The sequence below is a fragment of the Microtus oregoni genome, unplaced genomic scaffold (assembly GCF_018167655.1).
Source record: "Microtus oregoni isolate MIOR12 unplaced genomic scaffold, Mior012 000010F_ref0000083, whole genome shotgun sequence".
Classification (NCBI taxonomy): Eukaryota; Metazoa; Chordata; class Mammalia; order Rodentia; family Cricetidae; genus Microtus; species Microtus oregoni.
The window spans coordinates 52,817,422-52,841,038 of record NW_024543069.1 but is presented as its reverse complement, the minus strand read 5'-3'; the positions used below and the strand labels follow the sequence as shown (position 1 = coordinate 52,841,038).

Genomic DNA, 23,617 nt, shown 5'->3' with positions numbered 1-23,617 from the left:
TCTTAGCATTTAAGCTTTAATATGTACACTTCAATGAGAATATCAAGACAGGTAACTAAGAAAGGATAAGGATGAAAGAGGTGATCTCCCAGGGAAGGAAAAATGGGATACAGTATTATACAGAGATGAAGAGAAAAGAAAGCTAGAACAAGAGGATTAAACAAGGTGGGGCTAAGAAGCTAGGTAGATAACAGAATATGGAGAAGGACTAATTAACACTAAAGGCCGTTTTGTGTTTTTTCATTTATATGTGTGTGCATGTCTATGCTATTCTGTTTTCTGTGGGTTTTTGTTTTTTGTTTTTTGGGTTTTTTTGAGACAAGGTTTCTCTGTGTAGCAACTCTGGCTTTCCTGGAACTCATTTTGTAAACCAGGCTGTCCTCAAACTCACAGAGATTCTCCTGCTTCTGCCTCTAGAGTGCTGGGATTATAGGCATACACCACCACTCCTGGGCCCTGAAGACCATTTTTAAAAAAGCTATATTGAAGCCTACTAGTCTAGACGTTTCAATATATATTTTACATGTATAATTATACATATACAAAACTGTATTAGAGAGAGAAAAGCAGTTTAAATATATCATATAATGGGGTGATGATACCCTAATTTGATATCGTATGTTATCAAAGAAAACTCCCCACTACTAGGAATGGGTTTTGAGTTTTTTGTTGCTGTTGTTGTCTTTTTGAATTGTTGGTCAAAAGTCTTATACTCCCCACCCAAACATTACAGGCTATTGGTCAATGTTATTGGCTACCTTCCACAACTTGACAATAAAATCCTATTGCTGAAAATACTGCACACTTAATGTCATAGAACATGGGAAAATCAGCCTGATACTCAATGCGAAGCTTCACCCCTACTGACTACTGACCACGGTGCTCAAAGGTGCTATACATGCCACTAAAAGGCTAGAAGAGAAAGGTAGTAACTATCAGTCTCACCCAACTACAAACCCTGAGAGCCATCATAGCCATCTGCCCGAAAGATACGCCCAATGATGCAATAGTGGCACAATGTTAGGAAAATAACTAATCATTTTTTAAACTGGATTTAAGGTGCATTCCCTGAACCCATACCTGACTCTGGAAATAAGGTCAAGAAACTAAGACCCTATGGAAAAGCCACACTATTACTCTGTTAAATCATCATAGCAATAAAACAACTCCCACATGTCGGTGCATCACCAAACCCCCACAGAAGCTCCTTCTTGCAACAATGCTAGTTAACAGAGAACCCTACCACTAAGTGGAAAATATGCAGAAGCAATGAACTTCGGAGCTCTAAATGGGATGTCTTTATCACACCCCCTCCTCCCAGGGCTCAATGGAAAGGAGAAAGACTGTAGAAGTGGCATGTAGTGATATTTTATTTGTATTTTATAAATAAAGCTTGACTGAAGGTCAATGCAAAGCAGCCACACTAGTCAGCCATACAGGCCAGGCAGTGGTTGCACACACCTTTAATCCCATCAGCCACACTAGTTAGCCACAGAAGGTAGGCAGTGGTGGTGCACGCCTTCAATCCCAGCACTAGAGAGGAATATAAAGCAGGATGAGACAGGACCTCGCTCTTTTTTCAGTCTGAAGATTTCAAAAAGTTAAGAGCTCTCTAGTGACTTGGCTGCTTGCTTTTCTGATCTTCAGGCTGAACCCCAATATCCATCTCTGGGTTTTTACTAATCATGCTACATTAGATGCCCAACATTTGGGGTACGAATTCAAGAAAAAGCCACCAGCACGGGACGGAGCTGCACGTGAGGTTCCAGCCCCACCTGACTAGGTTTTCTTTTCTTTATTCCCCAAGCTTCTGAGTGAGTTTGGGATTCTCCTATTGCAGCCTCCCTGAAACAGTCCCAGATGCCAACCAAACTTCAGAAGCACCAGGGCTCCAAAGGGCACAGGAATCACCAGCCCCAACTGCCTGACTCTGCCTTCAGGAAGCACCCGGCCATACATGCTTTTCCCAAACAATTCCCTGTGCGTTTTTCAGACAGAGGGCATTCTCTATCTCTCCACCCGTGGGTTTTGGGCTCTCCCTGAACCCCCTTTTCGGACTTCTGCCAAACTATATAGCTGCTTTGAAATTCAGTCAGGCTTTTAGTGTTCTACACAGCAGTGATGAGCCTCACATCTTCATCAACATTGTCAGTAAACAGTAAGACAATTGGGAATTCTTAAAGGGAAGGATTAGTTAAAAGAAAATATTTCCAATATTAAAAAATGGGAAAATCACTTACAATGGAGGGATTTGGGTCTCTGTATGATAATATGCTAGACAGTTTGAAAATGGAATGATTAAATGAAAGAATATCTAATTTAGATGGTATTTAATGTTAGTTCTGGCTATTACAAGTAATGCTGCTAGGAACACAGTTGAGCAAATGTCCTTGTGGTATGTATGAGTGTGCATCCCTTGATATATGCCCAAAAGTGATATTGCTGAGTCTTGAGGTAAACTGATTCCCAATTTTCTAAGAAATCGACATACTAATTTCCAAATGGCTGTATGAGTTTGCACTCCAGGAAAGAGATATCTTGATTGAGGGAGCCATTATGGGGCTAGTATGAAAACTGGCACCAGGGAAATTCCCAGGAATCCACAAGGATGACCCCTACTACAACCCTAAGCAATAGTGGAGAAGGTGCCAGAACTGGCCTTTCCCTGCAATCAGATTGATGGCTATCTTAAATGTCAACATAGAACCTTCATCCAGCAACTGATGGAAGCTGATGAAGAAATCCACAGACAAGCACTGGGCTGAGCTTCTGGAGACCAATCAAACACAGGGAAGAAAGGGGTTATGACCATGATGGGGATATCCACAGAAACAGCTCAGTGACTCCAGAGTGACAGCAGGGAAGCTGTATAGGACCAAACTAGACCCTCTGAATGTGGATGACAATTGTGTGGCTTGGAAAGTCTGTGCAGCCACTGGTAGTGGGACCAGAATTTAGCCCTAGTACTTGATCTGACTTTCTGGAGGGATACCTTGTTCAGCCTAGATATAGGGGGGAGGGTCCTGGACCTGCCTCAAAGTGATGTATCAGACTTTGTTTACTCCCGATGGGAAGCCTTACCCTCTGTGAGGATTGGATGAATGGTAGGGTGGGGGGAGAAAGGGGAGGCTGGAGGAGAAGAGGAAGTAGGAACTGGGATAGGTATGTAAAATGAGAAAAGAGGATTGTTTTAAAAAAAATAATTTAAAAGAATAATCTTAAAGTAAAAAAAAAGATTATTTGGACCCAGCAATACCACTCTTGGGAATATACCCAAGAGAGGCCCTATCATACAACAAAAGTATATGCTCTACGATGTTCATAGCAGCATTGTTTGTGATAGCCAGAACCTGGAAACAACCTAGATGCCCTTCAATGGAAGAATGGATGAAGAAAGTATGGAATATATACATATTAGAGTACTACTCAGCAGTAAGAAACAAGGACTTCTTGAATTTTGCATACAAATGGATGGAAATAGAAAACACTATCCTGAGTGAGGTAAGCCAGACACAAAAAGAGGAACATGGGATATACTCACTCATATTTGGTTTCTAGCCATAAACCAAGGACATTGAGCCTATAATTAGTGATCCTAGAGAAGCTAAATAAGGAAAACCCAAAGAAAAACATATAGGCATCCTCCTGAATATTAACCTTCAGCAAGCGATGAAAGGAGACAGAGACAGAGACCCACATTGGAGCACAGGACTGAAATCTCAAGGTCCAAATCAGGAGCAGAAGGAGAGAGAGCACGAGCAAGGAACTCAGGACCGCGAGGGGTGCACTCACACACTGAGACAATGGGGATGTTCTACTGGGAACTCACCAAGACCAGCTGGCCTGGGTCTGAAAAAGCCTGGGATAAAACCAGACTCTCTGAACATAGCGGACAATGAGGACTACTGAGAACTCAAGAACAATGGCAATGGATTTTTTTTTAATTTATTTATTTATTAAGGATTTCTGCCTCGTCCCCACAATCGCTTCCCATTTCCCTCCCCCTCCCCCGATCAAGTCCCCCCCCCCTCATCTGCTCGAAGAGCAATCAGGGTTCCCTGACCTGTGGGAAGCCCAAGGACTGCCCACCTCTATCCAGGTCTCGTAAGGTGAGCATTCAAACTGCCTAGGCTCCCACAAAGCCAGTACGTGCAGTAGGATCAAAAACCCACTGCAATTGTTCTTGAATTCTCAGTATTCCTCATTGTCCGCTATGTTCAGCTAGTCCGGATTTATCCCATGCTTTTTCAGACCTAGTTGATCCTACTGCACGCCCTGGCTTTGTGGGAGCCTAGGCAGTTTGGATGCTCAACTTACTAGACCTGGATGGAGGTGGGGGTTCCTTGGACTTCCCACAGGACAGGGAACCCTGATTGCTTTTCGGGCTAAGGGGGGGGGGGGACTTAGTTGGGGGAGGGGAAGGGAAATGGGAGGCGGTGGCGGGGAAGAGACAGAAATCTTTAATAATTAAATAAATAAATAAAAGAAAAAAGAAAGAAAAAAAGAAAAATAGGAATTGGGAAAAAAATATCATTCATTCAGAATGAGTAAGATTAAAAGCATTAAACTAACATTCATTTTAACACAGGATAGTGACTGTAAATATTTTTTCTTTCTAATCATTAATACTTCATGCTAGTATTTGATAATCTGGCTAGATACCAAATTCTACCCAAAATATTCCATATTAATAACGTAACTGCCAGGCCTTAAACAAAATGTCAAATCAAGAACTTATTAGCAAGGCCTAATATCTATAGAGGCAACGGCAACTTTCCAATTAGAAACTTAATTAGTTACGACCATCCCTATGTTCCCATTTCCTGCTGTGCTTTCTGATTTGCAAGGCAAGCAGAATGTTCTGCCACAAGCTTGATGTTTTGGCCACATTGATGGCTACATTGGCTGCCCTTCCCTGATGCCAGAACACAACATAGCCTCCAGCATGCTCAACATGGACGAAAGACCAAGAGCTCCCAGAAATCCTCCTGAACATTGTTGTTGTACCATCTAAACCATATTACGTAAGCCAAACTAATAAATCCCCTTTGTAATTATTCATTCTATTGGTTCTGTTGACATTAAATTTGCATAATTTTATTATTTATACATAGTTCATAATAATACCTATCAGAACATTACAAGCCAGTCAATGGTGGCACATGCCTTTAATTTCAGCACTTGGGAGGCAGAGGCAAGCGATCTCTGTGAGTTGAAGCCCAGCGTGGTCTACAAAGTGAGTTCCAGGACAACCAGACTATTTCACAGAGAAACCCTGTCTCAAAAAAGAAAAACATTATAAAACATTAAAACTGTACATATCTAAATAGAGCAAAAACCTAGAAACATGACCTCAGCACTACGGAATTTTAAAAAAAACTAAAAACACTGTACACTTATTGTCAGTGACCTCTAACTTTCTTTCCAAAACAGTAGTGGACTGTGTAAGCATATTACTTTTCTTTTCTGTTTGTTTTCAAGACACAGTCTCTCTGTTCATTCAGCCTTGACTTGGCTGGCCTCAGACTTAAAAAGATCCACCTGTCTCTGCCTCCCAAATGCTGGGATTAAAGGTGTGCGCTACCACCGCCCAGTTAGCATTTTACTTTTCTATATCTTAAGCTAAGGAACTAAAACTCTTTTGAAGAAACTAGTCTGCTCTTCTAGACCAGGAACACAAGTTTCTGAAGAAGAATCATTATTGCTCAGTACCATCTCCCGGCAGGGACCTTGCAGTAACACATTTGACTTTCCCTATTCAGTGTGGATTTTTGCAGGTTCTTTATGTTCTTGATAGTGTATTTTCTTGCCTTTATTTAAAGTCTTCAGTGAATAAATACATGAAGACAGGTAACAGTAAGAGAAAGAAAAATTCCATGTTCTATTTAGTTCAACTTCACTATTTCAAACTTTATAACAAAAGCTCTTCACAGGAATCAAAGGCATAACAGACTAAGCTGCTGGCCTTGAACTAGTAGTACCCACTTAATGACATTTTTTGTTACTGTCATTTGGATTTTTGTTTTTTGAGACAGGGCCTATGTAGCCCTGGCTGTCCTGGAACTCACTTTGTAGACCTGGCTGCCTCGAACTCGCAGTGATCCACCCACCTCTGCCTCCTGAGTGCTGGGATTAAAGGTGTGAGCCACCTTGCCCAGCTTAATGAAACTTTTAAATGAAAAGAAAGACAATAATAAAATAGTGTGAATCAAGATCATTTTAAAAAACAAAAAATTACGGTAGATGCAGAACAAACAAGAAAAACGATGTAATCAGTCTCCTCAGAACTTCAGTCTAGCAGAGTCAAAAGTAACTTTAAGTTTACTTGCCTAATTTTATAAATTGGAAACATCTCCCCCGCTAACTTTCAGGCATTAGAGATAAACCAAATATTTGCATCCACTAAAGCACGAGCCTTGCACTAACTAACATAAATGAACTGAATTAACTCTAAAACACCAACCATGTATGAAACACTAGTCTCAGTGGACCATGACTCTGTTAAATATTTGGGAAAATATTTAATATTTAAGTTTTGGGAAAACTTTCCTTTTTCTTTAGCATAAATCTATACACTATTCAAATTCATAAAACTAAGTTATTTCACTCATCTAAGAATTTTTCTAGTTGCTAGAAAACACTTAATTTACTGATTCAACAAATACTTAATTTGTGGCAAGCACTGATTCCAAGTGTTGGAAATGAAGGAAAGAAGGAAGGAAGGAAGGGAGGGAAGGAGGGAGGGAGGGAGGGAGGGAGGGAGGGAGGAAGGAAGGAAGAAGTCCCTGTCCTCACTGACAAATAGGAAAGCAGAAAAATAGGCAAACATTCTCTGTAATGTGGAAATGTGCAAATAAAATAAAAACACCTAAGGGGAAGGTAAGCGAGTACGTGGAGAATGGTCAATCGTGACGCTATCCAGAGAGAGGCAGACAGCACACCTGACAGTTATCTGTAAACAAAAACAACTACTTTTCCAGTGTGGCTATCTCTCTTGTTCTTTCCTAAGTGGCCTGACTAGGACTTGCAGTACTTTTCATAAATAGTATTATGTGTAATAAAACTCTAAGGGGCTGTAGAGATGGTACTGAGTGTAGAGATCTCCGTGTAGAAATGGCTGCTCTTGCAGAGGAATAGGGTTCAGTTCCCAGCACAGGCTCACAACCATCTGTAACTTCAGCTCCAGGATATCTGATGCCCTTTTATGACTTCCATGGGCACCAGCATACATGTGGTGCACACACATGCATACAGGCAAAACACCCATAAAAATAAAATTAAGTAAAATAAGATTTAAAACTATGACAGGGGACTCCTAATTCAATTAACAATGAAACTTTCAGGTTTCCATAGTTGTGTGTGAATTACCTTGGGGTAGTTATAAATGTCTATAACAGCTGCACAAATCACAACACCTGACAGAATCAACCACTGACAAGGATATAGAGTAACTGAACTTTGCTGGAAGGAATACAAAATGATACCACAGAAAAGAATGTAGTCGTTTCTGTAAAATTAAGCAGTTTTACCATGCATGTAGTTCAATAAGCCCACTATTTTTTTTTAAAGCGAAGGAGACGAAGCATGACCTCACCTAAGCCCCTGTTGGATTCAGAAGGTCCACTATTTGTAGAAAAGCAGCAAAACATTCAGGTCTTGTACAATGCCAAAAAAAGTGCCTTAGAGCTACAGCATGGATGACAGACACTTGTGAGGAACTAATGCCATTCTGCATCTGAAGTTCTATAGTCACAGTTGTGCCTAAAAGGAGTTCAAGCAGAAAGTCTTGTTCCATTACAACCAAGAAGGATAGAAAACTGACCAGAAAATGAGTGAGAAAAGGCTGGTGGCAGCTCCTCACAAACCTCTCATCTCACAGGACAAAGGGAACAAGTACTCTACCAGGAGTCAGACCTGCTGCAATCAAACTGAATCCCACATGGATAAAGTTAACTTCACCAGAATGGAATGAGCCATTCACTAAAATTTACTCAAAGGAACCTGTAGGCAAATGGTTATAGCTGTATTGATCACTGGTTAAAGCTAGAAACAATCCAGAAATATAGTAACAGATGAGTCTAATAAATTCTAATTCTTCCATATACTGCAATACCATCTGTCAACAAAACAGAATGGAATGACATAGTACTGATGTTCAAATGCAATATGTTAAGTGCAGGAAGCCAAACATAAAAGACTGTATTAAAATCAGTAGATCTTGTGGGAAAGGCAAAAACTACTGGGAGAGAAAACATTATGTTTGCCAAAGGCTGGAAGAGAAGAGAAGGACTGATGAGAAAAGCTTGTGAAGGGCAGTGGTGGTGCACACCTTTGATCCCAGCACTCAGGAGGGAGAGGTAAGCAAATCTCTGAGTTCGGAGTTAGTTCCAGGACAGCCAGGACTGTTTCACAGAGAAACCCTGTATCAAAAACAAACCAAAAGAACAGAAAAAGAAAAAAAAATCCAACAAAAAGAAGAGAAAAGAGAAAGCATGTGTGTTAGGGAGGTAATATGAAGGTAAAAGGTTTGTCTTTGGTGGGTTGTTTTATTGTCATGCTAGAACCACATCATCAAGACAGGTGCATTTTCACTGAGCTACACCCCCAGGGTTTGACTCCATTATAACAGTTTATCAAATTTTTTATATTAATTTTATGTGGAATATTTCGCATGCATGTGTGTACATGTGCCATATGCATTCTTTGTGCCTGCAAAGCCAGAAGAAGGCATTAGATCTCCTGGAACTGGAGGTAGGCATGGTTGTGAGCCACCATGTGGGTGCTGGGAATCAAACTTGGGTCTGCAAGAGCAAGGAGTGCTCTTAACCACTACACCATCGCTCCAGCCCCAAAATTCATTACTTTTATGTCCCAAAATGGTGATTTGTACTATACATGGATAAGCCTCAAAACTTGACTAAAGAAATAAAAATTTAAAATATCCATGCTATATATGATTCAAAACAAAATTGTTCATTACCCTGTATACTGTATCAATGCATAGTACATGCTATAGATAAATAAAACCTAAAACTGTTTCCTTGTAAAATGACCAAATGCTAATTAATACACAAAGAACATTATATTCATGGGTCAGTGAGTGGGTAAGGAAGATATAAAAACACTTAAGAAATGATTCTATCCTCTAGAAGGTTTATATCTGGAAGGGGAAAAATACAAAATGAAAGAATATTTCAAAACAGATTGCATAATTTTACATACTATTTCATGAATCTAAGCTACAAACCAGTTAAATAAAACTTTAATCATAAAGTCTAGGAAATAGCCTAGTTCTTATCCTCTATGAAAAGACTGACTGCACTCACATTTACTAACACAGGATATTATGTTTCCTGAATTTTAAAAACAGAAAAGCCAAAACAGCCTATGCTCAAAACTATCTATACTACATAGTCTATGAATAGGTAAACCAATTCCACTTATATCTACTTTCTAGGTGAGAAAAGACTCTGGATAAAGGAAAAGTACCCACATTCATACATTGATCCTATCCCAGTAAAAAGAAAAATAAAAAGGCTTTCATTATATGAGCAAAGGAACACTTTTGTAGCAGTGAATGTTTCAAAAACAGGCAAAACCAGATACAACTGAAAACCCTGTTATCAACATAAATTACAAGCTACTGAAATTCCTTATCAAGAAAACACAGGATGTACACAACAACATTTTTAAAAGAGCAAGGTGCTCAGAATACAATGTGGTTTATTTTTACACTCTTGCCAAAGGTATTATAATGACAATTAGTGATACTTTATGTTTTAATAAATAAAGTTTGCCTGAAGATCAGAGTGCAGCGTTAAGCCACTAGAGGACAGGGAATGGTGGCTCACACCTTTAATTCCAGGACGCAAGGCCACCCTGGGCTACTTGAGAGATTGAATCTATCTAAAGAGAGAAATTGAACTCACGCAAAGGAGCTCCCAGCACTAGGGAGTCTAGGGAGGTAGAGAGAGTAGTGATATGGCTGGGCCTATAAGCAGGAGGAAACGAATTGAGTATTGCAGTCTACACGGTCATGCTGAGGACAGAATCCCCCCTTTGAGCCTTGGTAGAGGTAAGAACTCTGTAGTGGCTTGACTGCTTTGCTTTTCTAATCTGCAGTTTGAACCCCAATTTCTGTCTCTGGGTTTTCATTCATGCTACAGCCAGCCATCAAAAGAAATCCTACTTGACAAATTGTAGCTGAGAAAACCAACGAAGTTTGTGAGTTTATTGTTAATAAATTCTGTCACTGTGTAAAGATAGACTTATCCAAATGTGTTTCTGGCACGCTCATAATAAGAATCATTATTGTATTTAAATTCTTTTTTATAAAGGAGGTAACAATTTTAATATGTGACTATAAGTCAAGACAATAAATTTAGGTATCAGTACAAAACTTGTGAAAGTATACTATATATGGTCATTAAGCTAATTTTAAAGCTTAAAAGACTCGGAAAGGGCCAAGCAGTGGTGGCGCATGCCTTTAATCCCAGCACTTGAAAGGCAGAGACGGGCCAATCTCTGTGAGTTCGAGGCCAGACTGATCTACAGAGCAAGATCCAGAACAGGCTCCAAAGTTACACACAGAAACCCTGTCTCAAAAAAAAAAAAAAAAAACAAAAACTCCAACAAATACTTTTCATATGATCACATACAACTTACTAAAAGAGAATCTCCCCTAAGTTAAGGTTGGAGAAATTTTTTGTTTTGTCTTTTCAGGAAAATGAAGACATCCAGCTAAGGAATCTGAAGACAAATCTGGACAAATGAGACATCTGAAGAAAAAGAACAAATCATCCAGGAAAAAGAAAAGTCTCAAGAAAAAGAGTAAGTTGGCCTATTAGTATATCACATTTACAATAGGATAAAATTTCATAAACCTCCCCAAATGTTTGTTTCTGCTTTTTTCTACAGACAAATAACGCAAATGGGCTTTTCGTAGTCCCAGTCCAGTTAAAGATTAAAGCTGGCTTTGGAGATGGAGTGTGGCTCTCTCCTTCTCTAAACCCAAGCAAGCTTATTAAAGTGAAATCCAAAACCTCTGTCTCATGCCAGAAGAGCCACCTGATATGGGACAGAAGGAAGACAAAAATTTAAGGACTATTTTATTGCCACTCATCTCATAATCCTTTGGTTTCATATTGACTCTCTAACAGTTTTTCTTAAGGTATAAGATTTATGTGTGTGTCTATTTTTTAAATTTTTGTCATAATATTAATGGTCATATAGAATCCTAACTAATCTAAAGTTATATGTACCTTCCTGTACATGATTGCGGTTTCAGTGTCTATCAGTTTTCTGCAGTGAACCATGAGCATACCTAACAGCAATCTTTGAAGTCTCCGAAAGGAGGATGGGACCCACAATGACAATTCCTCCAGGACTATGATAACACCACCTAAAGTTCAGCTTTGGACTACAAACTGCTCAGAACAATTTCAAGATGAGGCAGCCTCACAGACTACTCTAGCCAGGACTGAAGACAAGCCCTGCACTTTCCCAGTATGCAGAGACTGGACAACAAATAGTAAAACTATCTCTCCCAGGACTTGAAAATTAATCCAATTTTTTTTCAAGATCCTCTAAAGATACCATTGCCCCCAGACAACAGGAAGTAAATTTAAGAATACAGTGCCCACATTCCCAAGAGATGGGATAGGTGGTTTTTGGTTATTCAATGGGTGAGAGATATTTGTCACTGTTTAGGGGAACTGGTTACAAGCAGTTATTGGTTAAAGTCAGGAGGAAAGTTGAACAAAGGAGATCAGATTCAAGGTTCTTGTTTCTAAAAGAAAAAAAGGGCATATAGATATGATAGGATAATGGTAGATTATTGAACCTACTCTGAAAAGAAAAAAGGGAGGATATAGATATGATAAAATAAAAAGGTATTATTGAATCTACTTTTTATTTATTTATTTATTTATATTTTTGGGCTTTTCGAGACAGGGTTTCTCAGTAGCCATGGAGCCTGTCCTGGAACTAGCTCTGTAGACCAGGCTGGTCTCGAACTCACAGAGATCCGCCTGCCTCTGCCTCCTGAGTGCTGGGATTAAAGGCATGGGTCACCATCGCCTGGCCTTGAATCTACTTTTTAAAAGCAACTACTAGTTTTAAATGTTTTACACTGGATTGGAATTTTGTATATTGTATCAATATACAAATTTGAGATTGTGTTAAAACATACTATACATACGTTTCTAATCTCGTTCAAGGTATTGTACCTATACAGTTCATTTAACAATATAATGCAAATTTCTCGTTATTGAAAGTTATTATTGCCAACTGTTTAGGATAATAAGGAAATGCAGTTTAGCAATAAATCACCTATTACAAAAGAATTTGTAGTCACATTAGGTATGTTTTCAAGGTCACACAGAGATATATTTTAAATAGACAGGTTGTCTTCAAACACTTCAGAGATCTACAGAAGATAGCATTTAAGATGTTTTAACAGCATAGGTTCTTTCTGTCTTATGACAATGAAACGTGTCTGTTTCTGGCAGCATCAATCTATTTCAGAGAAGATAATGGGCATCAGGGAAACTCCACAGGGAGTTTACTTTCTTTGTGGTAAAAGTAAGCCACTGAGCATGAAAATGCACTTGCCTTGACTGCGGACAATATGCTGTCCTAACTGAGATACAAAAGAGTGACTGCAAAACATTGTCAACACAAGGTGGAACAGCCCTTCAGGATATCCTGTTTCTCAGAAAAGGCTGTCAAATATTCTAGACCTGTAGACTGAAGACGGATACCCGAACATTGCAAAGGAATTTTGGGTGACTGTCCAGGCAGCCAGCTGTTTCTGTCATTTCTCACATTTTTGGAAGTCACTTGCTTGCACTTCCTGTTTACTCAGTTAATATTATTTCGTTTGGGGGTCTCAGAAGTAGTTGAAGAATAGAGTTATAGTTTCCCTTGTTTACCAGACTCATAATAGAAACTCACAAAGAGGTTTAAAGTATAAAAGGTTGAGAGACATTAAAAAGATAATTTGATAATGCAAATTAGAACAGAAAGGGCTAGAGAGATAGCTCAGTGGTTAAGAGCACTGCCTGCTCTTCCAAGGGTCCTGACTTTAATTCCCAGCAACCATCTGTAATGAGATCTGGTGCCCTCTTCTGGCCTGCAGGCATACATGCAGCAGAACACTGCATATATAATAAATAAATCTTTAAAAGAAAAAAGAAAAAAAATTGGAAAAGAAAGTGAATCAGGTACAACCTTCTGGACTCATCAAGATATGATAGATATGAAGTATTTTCTCTGAATTTGTCAAATGTAAATAACTAGACATTGTTGATATACTTATTGCCTGTATATATTGTATATAGTTATTGTACTTATTGTATAGTTTTTCTTATATCGGTTATAGCCTTTTGTTATTTTAGACAAAAAAGGGGGAATGTAGTGATATTTTGTTTATGTTTTAATAAATAAAGCTTGCCTGAAGATCAGAGTGCAGAGTTAAGCCACTAGAGGCCAGGGAGTGGTGGCACATGCCACGCCTTTAATTCCAGGACTCAAGGACACCCTAGGATACAAAAACTTGAATCTTGTCTAAAACGAGAAATAGAATGCACACAAAGGTGATGTCAGCACTTGGGATCACGTGCCTTTAATCCAAGCACTAGTGAGGTGGAGGCAGGTGTAGTAATATGGGGCGGCAGGGCTGCGTCCCCCACACCCGGCCGCCCACATGGCTAGCTTATGCCTGAAATAATTACACGGAAACTGCATTCATTTAAGCACTGCTTGGCCCATTTCTATCTAACTTCTTCTAGGCTAATTCTCACATATTAATTTAGCCCATTTCTAATCATCTGTTGTTGCGCCCCTAGGTACGCTTACCGGGAAGATTCTAGCCTATGTCCATCCTGGGTCGGAGCTTCATCCCAGGAGCCAGGAGCATGGCGTCTCTCTCAGGCGTCTGCTCCCGAGAGGAAAGTGGTCGAGTCTCTGAGCTCACTTCCTCTTCCTCCCAGCATTTTGTTCTGTTTACTCCTCCCACCTATCCTCTAACCAATAAAATGGGCCAGGGCAGTGCCTTTATTTGCCAATGACCTTCCTCCATCAGGCAGGGTTCATAAGACTGGGCGGTGAGGGGTATAAGAGGAGGAAACAAGAGCTCGTTGGAGTCTGAGGATCGCCCTTTCAGTCTGAGCATTGGCAGAGGTAAAAGGTCTCTCTAGTGTCTGCCTGTTCTGCTTCTCTAATCTTCAGCTTTAACCCCTTTCACCCCTATATCTGACTCTGTGTTTTGATTAATTAAGACCATCTAGACAGGTCTGTCACTGAAAACCCATTCACCAAAATGTTTCTCCTGGAAATTAGGATTACTTTCTTAGAGGAGGAGAAGCCTACCAGTCTCCACTGATTTGGTTCATTCCTCTAGGCAAAAGACAAAAATCAAGAAGGGTGTAACTATCGGTACTTAAATTCATACTTTCAATGGTTGCCTTCTGCATGCAATTTTAAAGACTTTTTGTTTATGTTTCTGCTTTTTGAGACAGGGTCTCACTATATAGCACTGGCTGTCCTGTAACTCACTATGTAGATCAAGCTGGCTTTGAACCAGTGATCAACCTGACCCTGCTCCTGAGTGCTGGAATCAAGATGTGCACAACAACACCCAGCCTGCATTTTTTTTAAAGATTTATTTATAATATATACAGTGTTGTGCCTGCATTACGCCTGCACACCAGAAGAGGGCACCAGATCTCTTCTTTATAGATGGTTGTGAGTCACCATGTGGTTGCTGGGAATTGAATTCAGGACTTCTGGAACCTCTGAGCCATCTCCCCAGTGCCCCCAGTCTGCATTTTTAAGTACTTTTTAAGGCGCTCCATTTGTAAACTCAAACCACAAACACAAGTAAATTTACTCCTGTAAGTACTGTGACAACCAGAAAAGATAGTCAGTCCTAACATCTTTAAGTGTTTGGTGTTTCTTAGCTGGGCACTGTGATTCATGTCTAGAAAGAATCAGAGTTGGAGATTACGATGGCTACACAGCAAGACTTTGTCTTACAAAAAGTGTCTTCTCAGAAAAAAACAAATCTCAAAAGTTTAAAATATAATACAAACTATAAATCCATTTCTCTAAAATATGTAGCATCATTTACCAAAAATATTAGGAATATAAATGCCAGATATGTATTGAAGATAACTGGGTAACTTTTAATTCCTTTAATATCTAGTCACTTTATATTAATTTTTCAAAACTAAGCATGTATTCTAATGGCACTCTTTAAGCTAAAAAGTTTGGTGTTTGCCAGGTGTGGTGGCTGAAGCTTTTAATCCCAGCACTCAAGAAGCAGAGGCAGTAGGATCTCTGTGAGTTTAAGGACCGCCAGGTCTACATAGTGATTTCCTGGCCAGCTAGTGCTACATGTAAAATCCTGTCTCAAAAAAAAAGTAATCTTTGCATCATTTTATTAATTACTTTCATGAAACTTTTTGATAATAAACTATATTTTATCACCTTACAAACATTTCATGGAGTGTCCATGCTGACAAAGAGAAAATGGAGAAAGCTATTAGTGAAATGTTTTCTTTTGTTTACAAAAAAAAATTTCAGAAAATTAAGGTAACATCTTAATTTTTTTCCAAATAATCTCTTACAGGATGATTCTGTCCTGAATACATAATGTGTGTGTGCATGCACGCATTTCTACCTACCTGTGTGAATTCTCAAATAAAAGAAACGCTAACTTTCTTTCACTTACCTAAAAGAAAATTGTAAATATGGACAAATTGATTTTTCAGATTTACTTTAGGAAAGCAACAAACAAACTTATTTAAAACATTAAAGTGCCTCACAAATAAATAAATAGGGACCCCTGCTGGGCAGTCCTTCAATCAACTATCAGCAGTCCTATTTATCACGTGTCATCCTGGGAGAGTACAGCAGTAATAAACCCTGTGAATCCCACAACAGAGGACAACCTGAGAAATAAAAAGTGTAAACTCAGAATTCAAAATCCACTTCTGGAAAATCAGTATTTCTACCTTTCCAGTGGGCTAAGAGTGTAATTCAGTAGTACAGTGTACTCTTATCGTGTACAAGACCCTGAGTTCAATCTCCAACACCAAAAGTAAATAAGTAAATAAATAACATATTGACTTTGACACTCTTCTCTTTCAGCTAAAATAATTATAAAAAGACAAATGCTAATCTTTCACTTTTCTACTTTATCAATTCATGTACTTTTCCCTCTATGTGGAAATTATAATCTAAAATTACAGTAACCTTCATTGTTCACAAACAGACAAACCTGTTTCTCATTAGTTGACCACAACTGCAACCCAATCCCTTTTCCAGCCCCCAGTTTCTCATCTGAATGTACTAGACAAGACAACAGAACTAGCACTTTAGGGTTTTAGGTCTGGCCTCTCCTAGCAGCTGTGACCTTCCTACCCACAATCCACTACAAGGTATAAATTAATTTTTCTGGGCATGTCCCTAGGTATCCAACAGTGATTAGCTCTAGGACACCCCTACACACACACACACACACACACACACACACACACACACACACTCCAACATCTTTGGATACTCAAGTCATTTACATAAAACTACATGATATTTACATGTTATCTATCATACACACTCCACTATCTGTAGATTACTTACAATGCCTAATAAAATGCAAATGCCATGTGAGTAATTGTTACACTGTATCGCTTAGGGAATGACAAAAGGTCTGTTGGCATTTATACAGAGGGAATATTTTCAATTACCAGTTGATTGAATCTGCAATGTAAGGCCCTCCAACAGGTAGGGCTGACGGTATACTGTATAACTATCTATAGAATTAATTCACTCACAGATCAGCCTCTTGCACTACATTATAAATCCCTGAAGACTCTAGGAGTGTGATATCAACAGTTCTGGGCAAAAAGATTGGTAAAATTAAGCGATAAAACCTTTTAACCATTCCTATACAGCTCTGTTAACAAAGCAACTGACACACAGGTATTTATGAGGGTTTTGCTTTGAAGTCAATCTTTAACCAAAGTCACACTTTCTTCCTACTGAACGTACACTTCCAACCACTTCTTTTCCATTATGTCCAATTCATTCTCCAACATAAATGTTTGCAACACAGTAATAAAGCTCAGTACATATATAATCAAATAAAATCTAAGAACATTATCTTTGATTAGTCATGTGATCCTCAGAAAACTTAAGAACTACAAATTAGACCATTTTTAATATATAATTCATGCTAAGGGTTGAGAATGCTTTCCAATATAACCGATGTTACGGATATCACCAGAGATGGGGGTAGCAACAAGAACATTAAAAACGGGAACTGTTCTAAACACCCTGCTTCCATTTCCACTTTAGCCAGAAATTTTAAATGGCAGTGGGAAAAAAATGGAGGCAGAATCTGTAATTCAGTATATGGCCTACGAAGAACAAGAGATACTGGATTTGCAAACCATGAGCTAATTTTTAAAGCGTTGTTTTAATCCATAAGATCTTTACATTTATCATGACCAGCTGGTTCTCATCTCACCAATGCCTTCTCCCCCACCTTCTCACCTTCCTACACACACACACACACACACACACACACACACACACACACACTATGAGTCCCGTGCCAAACCAATCATCATGGGGGGTGGGGGGACTAAACCATGTGGTTCATTTTCGTTATTGTGAAAAATAGTCATAGTTCTTTTCCCATAGGAAAATTACCTATTCTAACGGGGATTGGGGAGGAAAAGCAGCTCATTATCAGGCATTTTCCCATTCTCCATAGGGAGAAAAAAGGCATTAACTTGTAATAAGCGACAGGCGTTCCACCGTGTCCCCTTTACAACCTAAAACAACAACAACAAAAATTAAACTTAGGGTTAAGAATTTTCGTTTGGTCTTTAAGGGGCAATTCACTTTGCAGGAACAGGAACCCGGCAGGAGGAAAACTATCCCTCTCTCTCACACACAACCCTGCCATCCAAGCAAGATTCCGTTAGACACAAAACGCCACTCTCCACCTCCTCCTCCATCCCGAACACTGACAGGCGAGGAGCGCGGGGGCGACCGGGCAGAGGCGAGGAGGCGGACCGCCACACGCGCGCCGCGCCGCACCGCGGACCGCACCGACCCCGCTCCCTCCAGCCGCCGCCCTCGGCCCGCCCCGCCCCGGCGCGGCCCCGCAGACCCCAGCGCCCCGGCGCGCTCGGCTCGGGAGGGACGCGGCGCACCTGGATGTAGTTGTTCTCGCAGTAGTCGGCCACCCGCTCCAGATTCGTGTAGCTATCGAACAGGGCCCGGCGGCCCCCCGGGATTTCCTCTTCCAGCAGCATCTGCAGCTCCGCCATCTTCACATCCTCCTCCTCCTCCTCATACAGTCCGCAGAGGCAGCGGCCGCGACGCCCGGGAGAGGAGGAGCAGCGGCGACCGCGGCGGGAACCGGGAGGAGCGCGCGGCCGCGGAGGGGACGGCGGGGACGGGGGCGGGGGCGGGGCGCGAGCCGACGGGCCGCGAGGACGGTCACCGCGGCGACCGGCGGACGAGCGCGCGCGCGCTCCCCGCCCTCCGCCCCCGGGCACCCGAAAAAGATTCCCACCCGCGCCGCCCCTCCCCCACTTCCGGCGTCTCCTAGCGACGGGAGGCGGGGGCCAGGATGCGCGCGGGAGCCGGACTCCGGGTTAACCCTTCCGCCCCGCGCGGGTTTCCCGGCTCTGGGAGTCCCTCGGCAGCCTTTTGTTAGCCGGGCTGGAATGCGCCGCCGCCGCCGCCGCCCGCATCCCTCACCTCTGCGCTGCACCCCAGACCGAGTCCCTCGGGAGGTCATCTGCCTGAGGAAGCTCTCCAGGCCCCTCTGGAGGCCTAGGGAGGACGGTGTCTTCACACCCTCTCAGTGAGAGCTCACACCTCATCAGAGCAGCCCACAGTACTGAACTTTCAGGTAGCTCTAAATGCCACCTTGGACTTCATCCTCTTTTTTACAAAGAAAATCACAGTTACCTAATCCCAAATCTATTCTTCATTCATTCATTCTTTTGTATTCCCTGCCTCCCCTTCTCTGTTTTTTTTTTTTTTTTTTTTTTTTGCAAAGTCTTGATGTAGACCAGGCTGACTGAAATTACAAGCATATGCTGTGGGTTACCCAGCGTGGGTCCCCTCCTCTCTTGACTTTTCTTCAGATTTTCAACCGTGGTTTTGATGGTAATAATTTCATTATTCACGTGGTTGTGGTATGAATAAAATTTAATAAATAAATGCACATTGGAAAACGTACTATAAAAATTCAAGGTTGCCCATTCTTGATCTTGCTTATAATCCAGATGTCTTCATAAGACAGGTGTTTAAAGTGGTGATAGACCCAGCTGGACCACATCAACATTTAAACATCATGCTTTGGGCTCTGGAACAAAACCTCATACATATTGGAAAAGTATTTATCAAAAGCTTATAAATAACAAAAGAGAGAGCTGGGGTTCATAGCTCAGTGGCATGGCTTGTAGGACTTGTAACAGGGAAAAAGAGAAACGAAAGTGTGTAAGGGACACTTATGTAGATGTCACATATGCTCGCTTCAGGAAATGGGGTTCATACAATAGATAACGAAAACAAACATCGACTCAGACTTGTATACAAACTTCAAACGATCAAAAATCTGTGTTGAGTCTGGAGAGATGGCTTAGCAGTCAGAGCACATACTGTCTCCAGCTAACCAGTTCGGTTCCCAACAGCCATGCAATGCTGCTCACAGTCACCTGTACCTCTAGCTACAGGAGCTCCAACACCCTGCACAGGCATCCACCGGACCCTGCACACATGTGACATACACTCACATAGAAACACACACGTGAATAAAAATAATTTTAAAGTGTTTGTTAACGTGAAAACCGTAACTCTCATCTTAAAAGGGAATAAGAAATGGTTGGTTTATTCTGGAGCCATTTTGAGTGACCCAGGGCCAAGGAATGCAGTCTTAGGTTACCCAAATCCCATCTTCCAAAATAGAAGCATGTTTTTATAGTTTTACAGAATAAAAGTCAAAGGGCTAGAGAGATGGCTCATAGGTTAAAAGAAGTGGCTGTTCTTCCAGAGGCCACAGGTTTGAACCCCGGCACCCACATGGCTCACAACTGTCTGTAACTCTAGTTCCCAACTCCCTCACATAGGCATGCGAACAGGCCAAACACCAAATGCACATTAAAAATAAATGATAAGTCAAAACAAGTTAAAATATGTTGGTGGGTACATCAAAGAGGCCGGTATATCAAGATTGGGGAAGGCTTTCTCTAAGCTCAGGGTGCTATCTGATGGCATTCTTAGCTTTTGGGTTGGTTGAAGCTAATTGCCTGATAAGTTAATAAATACTAAAAGCTTTTTATTTTTATCTATTGTCACAAGATATTGATTCCAACACAAGAGAGTTGTTGCAAGGAATGGCATCTTTGGAGAGCCAGAATTTAGCCCAACATGAGAGAATTAGCCTCTGGATCTGCAATGTTCCAGTCTCCTCAGTACTGAAATCCTAATCAGTCTCTCTAGACGCAGAACCCTTTCAGTTTTCCTGCACCACCAGATGTGGCTTCTTTTCAAAAGTTTTCCTTAACAAAGTCTACCAGGTAAAGCAAAGCAGACAGGATCCTTCACCACCATACTTGTTCCCCACCTAGCATTCTTTCAAATACAGATTTCCTGGGAGAGGATTCATCAAATCACCAAGGGAAAATTGTAGTGCTTTCTCTAATTTGTGACAGCTTCTTTGGCTCTTTGATTCCTTATCTAAAAGGAATCAGAACTAGGATTGCAGCTCAGTGATCAGCACTGACTATCATGGATACACCATTTAACACTCAGAAGCCTGAGGGCACAAGGATGTGGCAAAATTGATTAAATTAAAAAAAAAAAAAAGCAGGACAACCTATAAAAGACTCCAGAGTTTTTAGGGTCTAGAACTGGATTGTGTATGTTTTGAAAATTCCCACCAATTGCCCATACTTGTTTAAGTTGAAGGATGCAATTGAAATTATTCATTTTTAAAGTTTTTTTAGATAAATTGTTATGGAAAGACAGAAATTTAAACCATCAAAAAGTAACAAAATTGCCTGGGCTATAGTGGCACATATCTTTATTCCCAGCACTCAAGAGGCAGACTTATCTCTGAGTTTGAGGCCAACATGGTCTACAGAGCAAGTTCAGAACAGCCAGGACTGTTACACAGAGAAACGCTGTCAGGAAAAAAAAAGTAGCAAAATGTTAGTACTTATTTCATGTGAACTCGGTATGAATAAAAACAAACAAACCTCTAGAGCAAAAAGACACATTTCAAGAACTCTTAAGAAAATAATTTTAAATATGCATTTCTAATGTGCCCTTTTATAAGGATATCTTATAACAATGTTTTGTAACTGTATTCATTAGCTCCTTTTGTATCTTACCCTTTTCACAGCTTGGGTCTGTCTGATGTTAGCAATAGAATTCAGGGCTGTACACATGGCCAGTAGGCACTTCTCTGCCACTGAACTGCTTTCCTCAACCACCTTATCAAAAGCCATTGTAATCTGACAGTCCCTGCCTTCCACCGATCTCTGGTTAATCACTTCTTCACCAGAAAGCTACCTCCAGTCTCAGAACAAGTTGCTGCTTCTCATATCCTTCTTAAAACAGTTCACACACAAATTACATATAATCACTCTGCATTGAATGACTTCCTTCATGTCTTAGAAAATTTCAAATGTGTACTTTCTCATCAAATACACTTAGGGCCGATGCCTTATCGAAAAACCAGGGAAGCAAAGCTGAAGGCAGAGACAAGTTTGAAGACTACTAAATCTGTCAAAGTAGGAAAGATACAAATAAGTAACTTGCATGGGCAGCAAAATCAACAGGGGTTAGTGTGTGAATTGGAAGTTGATGAAATAGACAATGTTAGTGGTCAGATAATGACCTTGGATACCTAAATAGTGGTAGGATCCACATATAAATTACTATCCCATACATCCATTAACAACTTCCATTTCACAATTCCTAATTGTTGTTCTGGTTTGCTTCTAGTTCTTTATGGTTTGTTTGTTTGTTTGTTTGTTTGTTTTTCTCTGGCAAGGTCTCACTGTATAGCTCTGGCTTGCTTGGAACTCACAAAGATCAGCCTGCCTCTGCTTTCTAAGTGCTGGGATTAAAGGCATGTACCACCATGCCTGGCATGTTTTGGCCCTTGTTATCAAGAACCAAACACTTATATAAAGGGCATTGGTTGGTTCTGTGTTCTTACATTATTAAATTATTTGATATGATGATGACAATCACACATATAATCATTAAGTAGTATGTTGTCAACCCCAAAGAACATGATCATCAAAAGTGATAAAATATAGCTTATCACAGAGCCAAATATGAGTTACCATGACATTCAAACATAAATTTAGGTCACTCCATATTTGTTGAAATAAGAGCAGTGGGCTGCGTCCCAGGCACCCGGCCGCCCGCACGGCTAGCTTTACCCGAAATAATTACACGGACACTGTATTCTTTTAATCACTGCTTTGGCCCATTCTCTTCTAGGCTAATTCTCACATACTGATTTAGCCCATTTCTACTCATCTGTGTATAGCACCCCAAGGTGCGCTTACCAGGAAGATTCTAGCCTATGTCCATCCTGGGTCGGAGCTTCATCCCGGGAGCGGGGCATGGCGTCTCTCTCAGGCGTCTGCTCCCGAGAGGAGAGCTGTTGAGACTGAGCTCACTTCCTCTTCCTCCCAGTGTCCTGTTCTGTTTACTCCTCCCACCTATCCTCTAACCAATAAAATGGGCCAAGGCAGTTCCTTTATTAGCCAATGACCTTCCTCCATCACATATTCCATGTTCCAATGAGGTAACGATTTCATGAATTTTTCATAATAACAGAAGAAAGAAAGCCATAAATATCCGTGATCAGATGCTTAAAAGAAATTCCACACTTGCTCAGACTTGAGAAATAGATATTTATTTAGCGGTAAACTCACAAATCAGAATCCTCTGCTTGACCAGTTGGATCATGCCATCTAAAATGAGTAGCCAGCAGAAAGGAGCAAGGCGAAGGAAAAAAGGGACAGACCCAGATTTTTCATGGATGTATATAGTATAAGAGGCCACGCCCCAGTAGGCGGGTAGTTACAAGCTGCAGGTCTTCCTATAGCACCTTCCCCTTTTGTTTAAATAAGAGAGTTCTAAGCCTAATACAAAATTATATATAAATATTCTATTCTAACTAGCTTAAGTCTTGTATAATAAATAACTTGGCCAAGTCATGAGAGGAAATTAACTATAATTATCTAGTCTTCAACCCCATCGAAGATCCAAGAAGGGAAATAATATTACTTGAGTAAGTAGGATCAAGCAACTTCCAAAATGTGCAACAAATGACAGAGACAACTGGCTACCTGGGCAATCACCCAACGTCTCATTTGCAATGTTGAAGCAACCAACTTTGGCTAAGGCCTAGAATAACTGACAGACCATTTTCAAAGGGAAGAAATTTTACAAAACCATCTTACCCTGTCTTGGTAAGATTTGACAGTCCTGCTTATCCATTTCTGGATACTATATATCTTGGAAGTGTTTGAGGCATGGGCATTTCTTTGCCCAAAGGCCAGTT

The 23,617-nt window shown here is 40.5% G+C and overlaps 1 protein-coding gene across 27 annotated transcripts in view; it reads right to left on the bottom strand.

The window, feature by feature from the left end:
- The window catches only part of Abi2 (abl interactor 2), a 98,875-nt gene extending 80,393 nt beyond the window's left edge, over positions 1–18,482 (bottom strand). For all 27 annotated transcript variants that reach the window (XM_041659388.1, XM_041659392.1, XM_041659399.1 and 24 more), the window contains exon 1: positions 18,228–18,482. In XM_041659388.1, the coding sequence (XP_041515322.1) occupies positions 18,228–18,344 (117 nt within the window). In that variant the 5' untranslated portion in view covers positions 18,345–18,482. The remainder of the gene's footprint in view (positions 1–18,227) is intronic.
- Positions 18,483–23,617: the final 5,135 nt, after the last annotated feature.